The following is a 14,244-nucleotide window of genomic DNA, read 5'->3' on the forward strand; positions in this document are numbered from 1 at the left end:
GGACTTGTTGGAATTAATTGTTTCGTTTTCCCGAAGGAGCTCATAATAGAGGACTCCCTTCCAATCCTACCATATACACAACATCACCTTCTTTGGATGAAGACCAGCCTTTGGTGTGCTTGGTGGTTGTTTATTTCACTTCCCCCACGATCTCTTCTGTTCCACATTATTGTACAGTATCCACTTTTCATCGCCCGTCACAATTTGTTTAAAAATGGAACGTTTTCATTACGTTTAAGTAGAGAATTTCAGGCGGAAATACTGTCAAGAAGGTTTTTTTTCACTTAACTGGAAACAAATCATCAAAGCGATGAACATAACCAAGCTGGTACTAATGACTTTCAACGCTTGATTTGGATATTTTGAGTGTGTCAGCTCTCTCCCGCGTGGTATAACGTTTAATGTCTCGATTTGATCGCTATCAACTTCAACTGGTCTACCCGACCATGGAGCGTCGTCCAGAGAGAAATCTCCAGCATGAAACTTCATAAACCACTTTTGACATGTTCAATCAGTCACAGCACCTTCTCCATACACTGCACAAATCTTTTCTTGCGTTTCAGTTGCTTTCTTACCTTTCTTGAAGTAATAAAGCATAATAGACTGAAAATGTTGCTTTTTTTCTTCCATCTTCCATATTAAAACAGCTACACAAAAATTCACCAATTTTGATATCTTTTTTTTATTTTCTAAAGAATTTATTTATTTGTTTATTTATTGGCTGCGTTGGGTCTTCGTTACTGCTTGCAGGCTTTCTCTAGTTGCGGCGAGTGGGGGCTACTCTTGCGGTGCGCTGGCTTCTCATTGCGGTGGCTTCTGTTGTTGCGGAGCACGGGCTCTAGGCGCGCCGGCTTCAGTAGCTGTGGCTCGCGGGCTCTAGAGCGCAGGCTCAGTAGTTGAGGCGCACGGGCTTAGTTGCTCCACAGCACGTGGGATATTCCCGGGCCAGGGCTCGAACCCGTGTCCCCTGCATTGGTAGGAGGATTCTTAACCACTGTGCCACCGAGGAAGCCCCAGATAAGTCTTTCTTTTAATGCATGCTGATATGACAGCTGTCACATACAATCTAACAAAATTGTTTTGAATGAAGTTAATGACAACTCAGTGCTACTAGAGCCATCTTACAGAAAAAACCAAACGAAACTTTTGGCCAACCCAATATAGTGCTGGTTGTAAGTTTTTCATAGATGCTCTTTATCAGGTTGGGGAAATTCCCTTGTATTTCTACTTTTATCAGGAAGCAGTGTTGAATTTTTTCAAATGCTTTGTCGGTATCTTACAAAAAAATCATATGTTTTTCTTTTTTCATTCTGTTAATATTAAAATTACATGATTACTTTTTTCAATGTTAAACCAGCTTTGCATTCCTGGGATAAACACCATTTGGTTGTGATATATTATTCTTTTACCATATTGCTAGATTCAATTTGTTAATTCTCAAATGATTTTTTGCATTCATGTTTGTGAGAGATATTGGTCTCTAGTTTCTTGCCATGTCTTTGTCTAATTTTGGTATCAGGATTATTCTGTAGTCATAAAATGAGTTGGAAATTTCCCTATCCTATTCTGTTTTTGGGGGAAAAAAATGTGTAAAATTGGTATTTCTTCCTCAAATATGTGGTAGAATTCACCATGAAATCTTCTGGGCCTAGGGTTTTCTTTGTGAGAAGATTTTTTAACTACAAATTCAATTTATTTAATAGATATAGGGCTACTCAGTCCATCTATTTCTTTTTATTTGAGCTTCAGCAGTTTGTATCTTTTCAAGAAATTTTTGTTTATCAAAGTTATTGAATTAATTAGCATAAAGTTGTTCATAATATATTCATAATAAACATCTTTTTAATATATGTAGGATTTGCTCTAGGATTACAGTATACATATTTAAGTTATTACAGTCTGTGTTCAACTAATATTACACCACTTTACAGACAGCAGTAGACCCCTATCTACTTACATTTCCCCCATCCTGGACCTTATGCCACTACTGTCATACAGTTTACCCATACTGTCATACAATTATGTTACAAACTGTACAATACATTGTTACTATGTTTGCTTTAAAGAGTCAATTATCTTTTAATGAATTTTTTTAAATAAGGAAAAAACTTTTATATTTACATAAATAGTTTTTACTTCTGATTCTCTTCATTTCTTTAAGTAGGTATGAATTTCTATCTGACATCCTTTTCCTTGAAGGACTTTCTATGGCATTTCTTGTTGTACTACTCCGCTGGTAATGAATTCTATCAGCTTTTGTATGTCTTTTAAAAACCTTTATTTTACCTTCATTTTATGAATATATTCTAGTTGGGTAAAGATTTCTAGAATGATGGGGTATTATGTCTTCTGGTACTTAAAATGTGTCGCTCTACCATCTTCTAGTTTGCATTCTTTATTTGTCATGCTTATCTTTGTGCCTCTGTATGGAATATGTTATTTTCCTTTGACTAATTTAATTATTTTCTCTTTATTCCTGCTTTTAAGCAATTTGATTATCTGCCTCGTGTTGCTTTCTTCATGTGTCTTCTGACTGAGGTTTGCTGAGCTTTTGCTGTCTATGGGATTTGGTAATATTCCGTCATTATTTCTCCATTTTTTCTTCCCTCCTTCCATCTCTCTCCACCCCTTCTGAGACTCCTATGGCATATATATGAGGATACATGAAGGTTTCCCACAGTGCACTGATGCTCCATTCACTTTTCTGTCTTCTTTTCTCTGTTTCATTTAAGATAGTCTCCATTACTATGTCTTCAAGTTCACTAATCTTTCCTCCTAATAGTGTCTAATAACCTATTAATTTCATTCAGTATATTTTTATATAAAACATCATATATTTCATCTCTACAAATTTAGTTTAGGTGTTATTTATACTTTCCATTTCTCTCTTCATCATGCTCATGTTTTTCTCTACCTTTTTCAACATATACTGTGTATTTATAACAGCTGATTTATTGTCCTTTCCTAAAAATTCTATTATCAATGCCATTTTTGTTTTTATTAATTGACATCTGTCTTCATTATGGGTCATCTTTTACTGCCCCTTTGAATATGTGGTAATTTTTTATTAGATGCCAGACATTGTGATTTTTACATTGTCGGATACTAGATGCTTTGTATTCCTTTAAATATTTATGGACATTGTTCAGGGATGCAGAAATTTTCTTGGAAATGGATACTAGTTTTTTCCCTTTAAGTACTTTTAGCTTATGTTTTAGGATGTGGTTAATTTACTTGGAAATGGATACTTTTGAGATTTGCTTTTAACCCGTATTAGGCAGGTTTAGAACAGCCTTTAGTCTAGCATAGGGTTCAGCAAACTTTTTTTGTAAAGGACCACATAGTTACTAGTTAGGTTTTATGGGCCACATATAATCTGTGGCATACTCTTCATTTGCTTTCAATAACCCTTTAAAAATGTAAAAACCATTCCTAGCTTGTGAACTGTACAAAAAAGGCCAGATTTGACCCACATGTCATAGTTGTCTACCCCTCATCCAGGGTTATTTGACCCTCTTATCAATCCCTGGGAATAAAGAAGCTTTTCACTCTGGCTGGTACAAACACAAACTATTCCTGGAACTGTGTGAGCTCCATGGACTATTCTGACTAGTCTGAACCTTTCTGTATAAACATTTGAAAGCCAGGTCTCTAGAACTCTCTAGCTGTGCAGCTCTTTCCTCTCGAGTACTCTGCTCTTTCCATTATAAGTGGCTTGGCCACCATGAACTCTGCACTCTGTCTCCTCAACTAAGGGAGTCTGCCAGGTTCTGTATGGACTCCCGCACCCTGCAGTGAAGCCCAGAAACTCTCTTTAGCCTGTAGCTTGAGCAATCATAGGGCTCACCTTGTTTGTTCCCTTCTCTCAGAGATCGCTCTCATGTACTGCCTGTTGTCCAATATCTGAAAACCATTGTTTCATATATTTTGTCTGCTTATTTAGTTGTTTAAGATAAATCCTGTGCTTGCTAATCCATCCTGGACAGAAATGGCAGTAAAGAATACAATTTTTTTTTTCTGACCACGCGGCGCATTTTACAGGATCTTAGTTCCCCAACCAGGGATTGAACCCCAGCCCTCAGCAGTGGAAGTGCGGACTCCTAACCGCTGGACTGCCAGGGAATTCCCAAGATTACAATTTTTAAGTATTTGTTTACTTAAAATTAAATATTGATTCAAGCTCAAGTGAAAGCATCTCAGTTTATTTTTTTCCTATAACTTACATAAATCAAATTATGTTCCTATATTACATGAACCACAGGAAGAAAACATTTTCTTAGGACAACTTTTTTGGAAAAGAAATTTCATATGTAAGTATAAATAAGAAAATGTCTATTATTATTGAAATGACAAATTTTCATTTAATTCTAATATTTCCTAAGAATGAGAAAGTTGTTAAAAATTATCATTAGCTAAAGAGAGGAAGCTATAGGACATGCCTCACCTAGATATTATAACTAGGACATATTCATATTTGTTTAAAATTTTTGAAATGTGGGACTGACATCATACTTGGTTAGTAAGTAAGCTTTATATTCAGAACAGCAATAGATATTTTTAGGGTTCTAACAATTTGGTTTTTAGAAAAAATAAAAGAGTTTCACTTATTTAAAAACTAGGACAGCAATTTTGGTATTATATATGTAAAGCCTTTAAATGTATAAAGTAAATAAATTCAAATTACATGGGTCTTTTAAAAACCATCAACTAATTGCTCTGAATAACTCTAATGACTTCTTTCAGACTTTGTTTAGAATGCAAATTACTTCAAATGACATGTTCACTATAATTTTATATCTTTTTCTATTTTAAAACTATTTCAACTTGTGGTGGTATTGCTTTCCAGCAATTAAGCTAAAACTGTGCCTTAAATATTCAACATTAGAACCTAAATTACATGAGCAATAACATCTCATCCATGAATTTCCAAGAAAAAAAATTTTATAATTTAACTCATGCTTCTTCCACTAACTGAAAAAACAATAATACACCTGAGAAGAGACTTCCATTTTAAAAAATTTAAAAATAAAAATAAATGCTACTTCTAACTTGAGATAAATTCACAGAAAACAAGTCTACCTTCACTGGAAGATATTAAGGTCATTCTAGTTCTATAATCAAATAATACATTTTCATGTTCTTATTTATCAATGAAGAATATCTTTTTTACAGAAATTAACTAAGATCATGCTAGACCCTCTGGAAAGCAAGGAAGCATAATATGCATGTTTCCTGCCCTCATGGAACTGACAATGTGTTTGTAAGACAGGGCATATAAACATAGGAAATAAAATAATAATGTATTAAAACATAAGCAATTTGTGATTTAGTTTTAAAAAACAACATTTGTTGAAAGTCTGCTATGTCAGCAATTTTATACATATTATGTCTAATCCTTTCAAAAATCTTTTAAGATGACCATATTAAATGGAATTCTTTGGTTGCAAATAAATCTCTCCAATCCCCTCCATTCTCTCTCTCCCTCTCTGTCTCTCTCTCCCTGTCTCTCTGTCTCTCTGTCTCTCTCTCTCTCTGTCTCTCTCTCTCTCTCTCTCACACACACACACACACACACACACACACACACACACACACACACTTTTCCTTCTCCTTTCAGATTGGTTTCATTCTAAAGATCAAAGACTACCGAAACCTGAAACTGACTAGAGCTGTCTTGGGGCTTGCATTCTTATACTCTCACGACCAGAGAGAAAATATAGCTTTTCTATCCCAGCTTCACCTTGAAAAAATAAAGGGAAAATTCTGATTGGTCTGCCTTAGATAAATGTTCACATCTTGGTAAGATTATTGTCACCATAGGGATGAAGAATTATAATTGGTCCAAACAGAGGGGTCTTTTACCATTAGGAGAAGTAGCAGCACAATAAGGTCACTGAAAGATAAGTCGTAAGCCACTATGTTCCTTCAGATACACCCAAGTTTCTTTTTATTACTCACTCAAGTAACACACAGCATGAGATTAAAAAAAAAAGAGAGCATTTATGGAAAAAACAGAATGTAAGCCATTTTCATGCCCGTAATGTTTTTTTGAAAAATCCATGTCACTTGTCTCACTTTCCAAGTTTGGCTGATTTAATGTGTTTCTGTCTCTGCCAGGCTTTCTATAAAATCTCAAACAAGGATTATGACTTGTGGGCCAAATGTGACCTGCTGCCTGCTCTGAAATAAAGTTTTATTGGGGCAAAGCAATGTCTTCTATTTACACATTGTCTGTACCTCCTTTCATGCTTCTCAGTAGAGTTGAGAAGTTGTGACAGAGACTGTATGGTCCACAAAGCCTAAAATATTTACTGTCTTGCCCTTTACAGAAAAGTTTACATATTCCTGATCTACATGCTTGATTATATTCAGATTCAGTTGCTTAGACCAGAATACTTTGTAGGTATGCTGTATATTTTTTTACATCATATTATGAAGCGCATAATACTTTACCATCCTACTTTTAGTGATAAGATGGAATCACCTCAAAAAGTTAAACATAAGTGACCATATGACCCACCAATTTCAATCCTAGGTATATAACAAAAAAAACTAAAAACATATGTCCACACAAAGACTTGTACACAGATGCTCTTAGCAGTGTTACAATAGCCAAAAATAGAAAGAACCTAATTTCCATCAACTAATGAATGGATAAACAAAATGTGGTACATCCATACAATGGAATATTATTCAACCATTAAAAGGAACAAAATACTGATACATACTACTACACAGATGACCATAAAAACATTATGGTAAGTGAAAGAAGCCGTATCATTTGATTCTGTTTAAATGAAATGTCCAGAATAAGCAAATCCACAGAGAGAGGAGATAGATTAGTTGTTGCCAAAAACTGGTGGGAAGGAGGAATGGGGACTTACTGCTAATAGGGATCAAGTTTCTTTTTGAAGTGTTAACAAAATGTTCTGGAATTAGATAGTGGTGATGGTTGCACCACTCTGTGATTATACTCAAAACCACTGAATTACTTTAAAGGGTGAATTTTTATTGTATGTGAATTATTTCTCGATAAAGCTGTTATTTTTTAAAAGGATGAAATCAGAGGGTTCAAATTATATGACCCTGATCTCTCCATTATAAGATTTTCCCATCAAATTTAACCTCATACTTTTATTATTTATACATGATTGTTGCCCAGAAGCATTATTTCCTTAGAAGTTGCAAAACAGTGATTTTCTTATTCTACCATTCTCTCTGTACCTTTAGGCTGAACTTCTTCTATAAAGAATTTTCTTTCATCAGCTCTTCAGTTATATAAATATACAATTCATACAGGTAAGGCAGGATAAGCTTGGTTCTTTTCGTCTTTCAGTTTTTCACAGAAATGATTGGTGGCCTGGCAACCTCCAGTGGTGAATGGTGAGATATTTGTTTTGTTTTGTTGTCTTTACAAACTAAAACTCACTATATATATATATACTGTGTTTCAATTCAATGCACTCAGTCTTTTTGATGCTCAAATTGCCCTGTGCACTGGGAGCTCCTTTCCAGTTGGCTGCTATGCACTGTTGGCATGATTTCATTAGACTTTTTTTAACAGCATTATTAAGATATAATTCACATACTATTCACCCATTTAAGGTATACAATTCACTTGTTTTTAGTTTGTTCACAGAATTGCACAATTATCACCATAATGGATTTTTAGAACATTTCATTCCCCTACAAAGAAACCCCATGTCCATCAGTAGTAACTCCTCATTTCTCCTACCCCCAATCTATCCCCTGCCCTAGGCAACTACTAATCTACTTTCTGAATCTATAGATTTGCCTATAAAGGACATTTCATATAAATGGAATCATACAGTATGAAGTCTTTTCTGTCTACCTTCTTTCGCTTAGCATGTTTTCAAGATTCACCCCTATTGTAGCATTTATCAGTACTTTATTCCTTTTAACGGCTGAATAATATTCCATTGTACAGATATAGCACATTTTGTTTGTCCATTCACTAGCTGATGGACATTTGAGTTGATTCCAAGTTTTGGATATTATGATATAATGCTGCTATGAACATTTGTGTACAAGTCTTTGTGTGGACATATGTTTTCAATTTTCTTAGGTATAGCTCTATTCCCTTTTTCTCCTTTTTGAGCTATAATTGTTATGCATAGTACATGTATATATGTTACAAACCCAACAACAGGTTATTCTACTTATTATCTTATATATTTTTTTATTTTAAAGAAGTTGAGAGAATAAAGGAGAGGAAGTATATAAACTAGAGTTGGTTAAATTAATCTCCTTACTTACTATTTTTGGTTCTCTTCCTTTGTCCCCATACATTCACGTCGCCATCTGGCATCGTTTCCTTACTCCAACATAGCCTTGCTCCCATCCACTTCCTTTGTGCTGTTCAAATATGTTGCATTCCTATGTGTTATAGGACCAATAATTCATTTATATATGTAATTTCACAGAATTGCTTTTAAGTTGTAGTTCAAAGAAATAAGCATCTTTTATGATTATATAATTACCTTTACCATTACTTTTTGGTTTTTGGTGTGCAGTTGAATTACAGTCCAGGTGTCACTTGCTTTTAGCCTGAAGAAGTCTTTAGTATTTCAGATAAAGTGATCTCCTAGCAACTAATTGTCTCCACGTTTGTTTATCTGGGAATGTCTTTATTTCACCTTTTTTGCAGAATTTAAGATTCTTAGTTGACAATTTTTTTCTTTCAGTTCTTTGAAAATGTCATCACACTACCTTCTGTCCTTCATTGTTTCTGAGAAGAAGTCATCTGTTAATCTTATGGAAGTTCCCTTGTATGTAAAGAGTCCATTTTCCCCCCACTCCTTTTGAGATTTCCTTTTTGTCGTTGGCTTTTACTCTTTTCACTACAACATGTCTGGGTATGGACCCCTTGCATTTACCCTGCTTGGACTAGGTGAGTAGTTTCCCAGGGCACATATATAAATCTATGCTTACATTCCTTACATATATACACTCCACCAGGAAGCAACAGTCAAAACACTGTGCTTTAGAGTTACTTTAAATAATTCATTTATGTGTGTGATTAATGCTACCAAATTGATATACAGCTAGATTTGTTTTATTTCCATTAGTTTTTAATATTTAATAGTTCCTTTTTATTCTTTAATTTTGTTCTTAATTATGTAAGCCAAAGTACCAAAGTCAAAACACAATAAGGTATATCACAAAAGCCTCTCATGAGTCCCATCTCCTCCTTGGTCCCTGACTGCCCCCTAAGTAACCGTATTTGTTTATTTTGGTTAATCATTCCACTGTTTCTTTTTGAAAATGTAAGCATTGGTGTGTATGTACTCTTATTCCCCTTTTCTTATACAAAAGATTGCATGTAAAAACACCATTCCCCACCTAGATCTTTTTATCCTTTTTACAACTACAAAGTACTCAGTTGTGTGGATATACCATAGTCTATTCAATCTGTCCCCTATTGATGGACATTTGGTAGTATTTTGTTTGTCAGCGTATTCATTTTCTACTGTTGCATAACAAATTACTACAAATTTAGTAACTTAAAACAACACAAATTTATTACCTCACAGTTCTCTGGGTCAGAAGTCTGCACACAGGTTGTCTGGGTCCTCTGCTTAGCATCCCACCAGGCTGAAATCAAAATGTTGGTCAAGGCTGTGATCTCATGTGAAGTTTGCAGTTCTCTTCCTCCTTCACTAGTATTTGCAGAATTCAGTTCCTTATGGTTGTAAAGTGAAATCCCTATTTTTTTTTTCACTAGCTGTCATCTGGGATGACTTTCAGAAACTAGAAGCCTCTCTCAGGTCCTAACCACAGAACCCCCTCCAGAGGTCCTCTCACATGTGGAGCTTACTTCTCCAAAGCCATCAAGAGAATCTCTGCTTCGAGAAAGAAATATCGTATGATATCACTTATATGCAGAATCTAAAAAGAAATGATACAAATGAATGTATTTACAAAACAGAAATGGACTCAAAGACTTAAAGAATGATCTTATGGTTACCGTGGGGGAAAGGTGGAGGGAAGGGATAATTAGGGAATTTGAGATTGACATGTACACACTGCTATATTTAAAAAGGATAACCAACAAAGACCTACTGTATAGCACAGAGAACTCTGCTCAATGTTATGTGCAGCCCGGATGGGAGGGGAATCTGGGGGAGAATGGATACATGTATATGTACAGCTGAGTCGCTTTGCTGTGCACCTGAAACTATCACAACATTGTTAATCGGCTATACTTCAATATAAAATAAAAAGTTAAAAAAAAAAGGGTATAAGGAAACTTTGAGAAAAAAAAAGAGAGAGAATCTGTTTCAAGGACCCACCTGATTAGGTCAGGTCCACTCAGTATAATCCTCCTTTTGATTAACTCAAAGTCAAGAGTTTAGGGACCTTAACTACATCTGAAAGATTCCTTTACATTTGCCATATAATATAGCCTAATCCTGAGAGGGATATCCTATGATATTCACAGATTCTGCTTGCACTGAAGAGGAGGGAGCTATGCAAGACATATGCTGGGGGGAGGGAATGGGTGGGTCTATCTTAGTATTCTGCCTACAACATTTAGAATTACAAATAATGCCTCAATGAAAAGCTCTGTGCGTTTGTTATTTTGTATTTTTTGCCAGTGTATCTTTGAGATGGATTCCTAAAAAAAGATTATGCATATGTAGTTGCTCTATATTGCCAAAGTTTCCCCCACAGAGGTCAGACAATTTTACATTTCCATCAGCAATGTAAGAAAGAGTCGGTTTCCCAACAGCTTCACTAACAGAATATGATGTCAGACTTTTTGGTTTTTCCAATATAATTGATAATAAATGGTATCACTGTAATTTAAATTTGTATTTTTCTTATTATGAGAGGATTTAAGCATTTTTTTCGTATGTTTAAGAGACATTCTGAGCTTTGAGTGTAATGTGTTCAAACTCTCTAGATGATGGAGATGAGAAAGAAAATCTGGCATTGGGGAAAGTATAAAAAGACAATGACTTTTTGAAAAGCTCATGAAACCTATGGATCTGCTCCCCAAAATAATTTTATCTAAAAATGCCCATGGGCATCTTTATACACAATTTATATTATTGCCTTGAATGTTTCTTGCTTTCACATAGGCAACATAGAAAATCAACACTTTATTAAAAATTTTTCTCAATATTGTATATGATTGTAATTTCTATCTTTCTTTTGATTCCCTGGCATATTATACCCATATTAACCTCATTCACTGCTCAAGCTTACTTCCCACCATGGGAGCCACAAAACACAGATGCTTATTCCCCAGCACCCCTGACATTTAGGGCATGGACTACTGGCACAGATTTGGCCAGTTAAATGCAGCAGGCTGGCATTCTCAATTTGGACAAAGAAGCAGGAACAGCACAAAATCCATTATGGTGGCTGGGCCAGCCGCTGCTGGGTGTGATATTCAGCGCCGTTAGCAACAGTGGTGAAAACTGAGGCATCCAGAGCCCTCTAGAGGCAGCAACGTGCTTCCCTGACTTTGATTCTGTTGTGCAATCTTGGCCATGGCTGTGGCTGCCTAGTTAGTCTGCCACTGTTCCTGTTGGCTTCACAAGGCTCATCTGCCAGCCCTCCCAGAAACTCTGGGAGCAGCCCCATATTCTTTCAGTAAAACCCTTTTCTGCTTTATCAACCCTGACTGGTATATTTCTTTTTTTTTTTTTTTTCCTTGCAGAAATTAGTGGCAACTTCCTGAAAATGTGAAATAAATCAAGTCGTTCCAGTGAAATGAAAATTAGCTTGATGACTGCTCAGAAATGAGAATCCTGAAGTTATTTTGCAAGAATAAGAAGTTAAATTACAGTGATCTTTGACATTACATACTTGTCAGCTTTAATATCCAACTTATTTCCACTTCTGGTTTCTAATAAGTGCTTAATCACAAAGATGTGAATTATTGTAACCTTCAAGACAGCTGGAGGCCTCGCTGCCCCCATGATCTTTAGGTAAAATTTTCTTGTACTCAATAATTTCATGGCTCATGAAATCCAAAGCTCAATCTCAAGGTTTCTACTAGTTCTGCGCCAACTGGCATTTGCCTGGCCTCACCTCTAAGCTCTGATGTCCTTACATCCTACCTTATCCATCCAACAATAACTCCATCTCGGCCCCATTTTCACACACAAGCTTTTGTGTTATTTATAGATTTGACCGAACCTTTCTTTTGGTTGGGGGAAAGCACAGAAAGGTCACATCAAGTAATGCTGTACCATTTTACTGACTCTAAATTTTTCTTTCTATTAGACAAAGCAGTGGTGGTCATTCTTTGAAGCTTTGGGACTCATCAATATCCAGACACCAAGAGGGCTCCCCTTTTACCCAGTGATAATCTTGTACCTTGTCTTTGTTGTTTCTGTACCACTTCTTTGTACTGACACTCCCCAATCTGCAAGAGGCAGCCACGATGCCTTGAAAAGGATTAAAATTATAAAAGCAGACATACAAAAAGCAAAACACACAGTGTAGGGTTTTGGGGGTTTTGTTGGATCTCTGGGTTTTGTTCAACTTTTGATTTCTGTTTTACATCTACAACGGGCTGTTACGTGGAAAACAGGAAAGTCCTGAGGGAATTTAATCAGAATATTTTATTAGAAAGAAAGTTGAAGGAGAGGCAGACAGTTCCCTCAAGGGAACTAAATGAGGATTACTGGGTAAGGAGGTGACAGGGAAAAGACCATTTACTAGAGCACGTGAGAGGAAGTAGGAGGAAGAGCTGAATCACAAAGATGGGGTGGGGGAGGGATGGCAAGTGAACGAGCAGAGTCATCATCAAGGGCAGCCAGATTCCTAAAGCATCTTCTGCAAGGAGGCTGATGGAAGCTGAGCCAATGCCCAGTCACCACCCATGGCCACTGCAGTGAGAGCCAGACAACTCAGTTACTACTGATACACTGAGGGGCTATGGCGACTTTCTTTTCATTGCTGATGGGGGAGGGCTTGTCACCCATGGGTCATCCACCAGAAGGACATTTATCTGGACTCTACCACATCCAAAATGTGTCCTATAGACACTTCATTTTTCAAAAGCCCAGGATTTGCAAAAGTCCCCCAGAGAGGGAGTTGGAAGACGGAGGGGCAAGTCACCAGTTCCAGCATTGGGCACAACTGAGCAGTGACAAAATCTATCCTAGTTACACATTTATCAGCATATGATTTCCAACAGACAGTTCTCTCAAAGAGGAATTTGGGGGTCAGCTCTTAAATGTTACAACAATTTCTCTGCAGTAAATGAAATAAAAAACTACCATCGGGCTTCCCTGGTGGCGCGGTGGTTGGGAGTCCGCCTGCCGATGCGGGGGACAAGGGTTCGTGCCCCGGTCCGGGAAGATCCCACATGCCACGGAGTGGCTGCGCCCATGAGCCATGGCCGATGACCCTGCGCTTCCAGAGCCTGTGCTCCGCAACGGGAGAGGCCACAACTGTGAGAGGCCTACGTACCGCAAACAAAAACAAAAAAAAAAAATACCATCACTTGATTTGCAAAATTAAAATAATCTTGTGTCAAGGAACACTAGGATTCTCCAGGTCTCTGAACTGACCACAAGTCAAGTTATCTCTTTTGGCTTCACATCAGTGGTGGTATCTGTAATTGTCAGGGGTCTCCAGAGAATTGTACCAAGAGGATATAGATAAAGATATAGATATAGATATATAGATATAGATGATATAGAGATAATAAGAAATTGGCTCACATGATTATGGAGGCCGGCAAGTCCCAGGAGGTCCAACAGCACAGTTTCAGTCCAAAGGCTGGCAGGTTGGAGACTCAGGAAGCAACAATGTTTCAATTTGAGTTCAAAGGCAGGAAAAAAAAATCAATATCCCAGTTCAAAGGCAGTTAGGCAGGAAGAATTCTGTCTTACTCAGAAGAGGGTCAGACTTTTTGTTCTATTCAGACTTTCAACTGATTAGATGAGGCCTACCCACATTAGGGAAGACAACCTCCTTTACTCAACCTATCAATTTAAATGTGAAGCTCATCCAAAAACACCTCCACAGAAACACCCAGAATATTTAACCAAATATCTGGGCACACCATGGTCTAATCAAGTGGACACATAAAACTAACCATCACAGTATCTTTAGCAAAGTCTGAATCTTTGGTGCTATCTTTGTCAGCAAGGAAGGAATTTCAAATCCAAACTCCTATTTTAAGGTTATCTCAGCAAAATAACTTCTAAACAAACTCTACCATATTGCCAGGAGTCTACATACAATGCTATCTTCTCA

At 36.7% G+C, this 14,244-nt stretch overlaps 1 protein-coding gene across 3 annotated transcripts in view; it reads right to left on the reverse strand.

The window, feature by feature from the left end:
• Positions 1–14,135, reverse strand: part of OTOL1 (otolin 1) — a 64,690-nt gene extending 50,555 nt beyond the window's left edge. The window contains exons 1-3 of one of the 3 annotated variants that reach the window (XM_029213825.1): positions 13,707–14,135; positions 9,548–9,615; positions 8,278–8,397 (exon numbers count right to left, since the gene is read on the reverse strand). In XM_029213825.1, coding sequence (XP_029069658.1) covers positions 8,278–8,362 — 85 coding nt within the window. In that variant the 5' untranslated portion in view covers positions 8,363–8,397; positions 9,548–9,615; positions 13,707–14,135. Of the gene's footprint in view, positions 1–8,277; positions 8,398–9,547; positions 9,790–13,706 lie in introns of those variants that run through there. The other 2 variants (XM_029213824.1, XM_029213826.1) reach the window with 2 other exon arrangements.
• Between the last annotated feature and the right edge of the window lie 109 nt (positions 14,136–14,244).

This window comes from Monodon monoceros, unplaced genomic scaffold (assembly GCF_005190385.1).
Source record: "Monodon monoceros isolate NGI ecotype Baffin Bay Population unplaced genomic scaffold, NGI_Narwhal_1 Super_Scaffold_11, whole genome shotgun sequence".
Lineage (NCBI taxonomy): Eukaryota > Metazoa > Chordata > Mammalia > Artiodactyla > Monodontidae > Monodon > Monodon monoceros.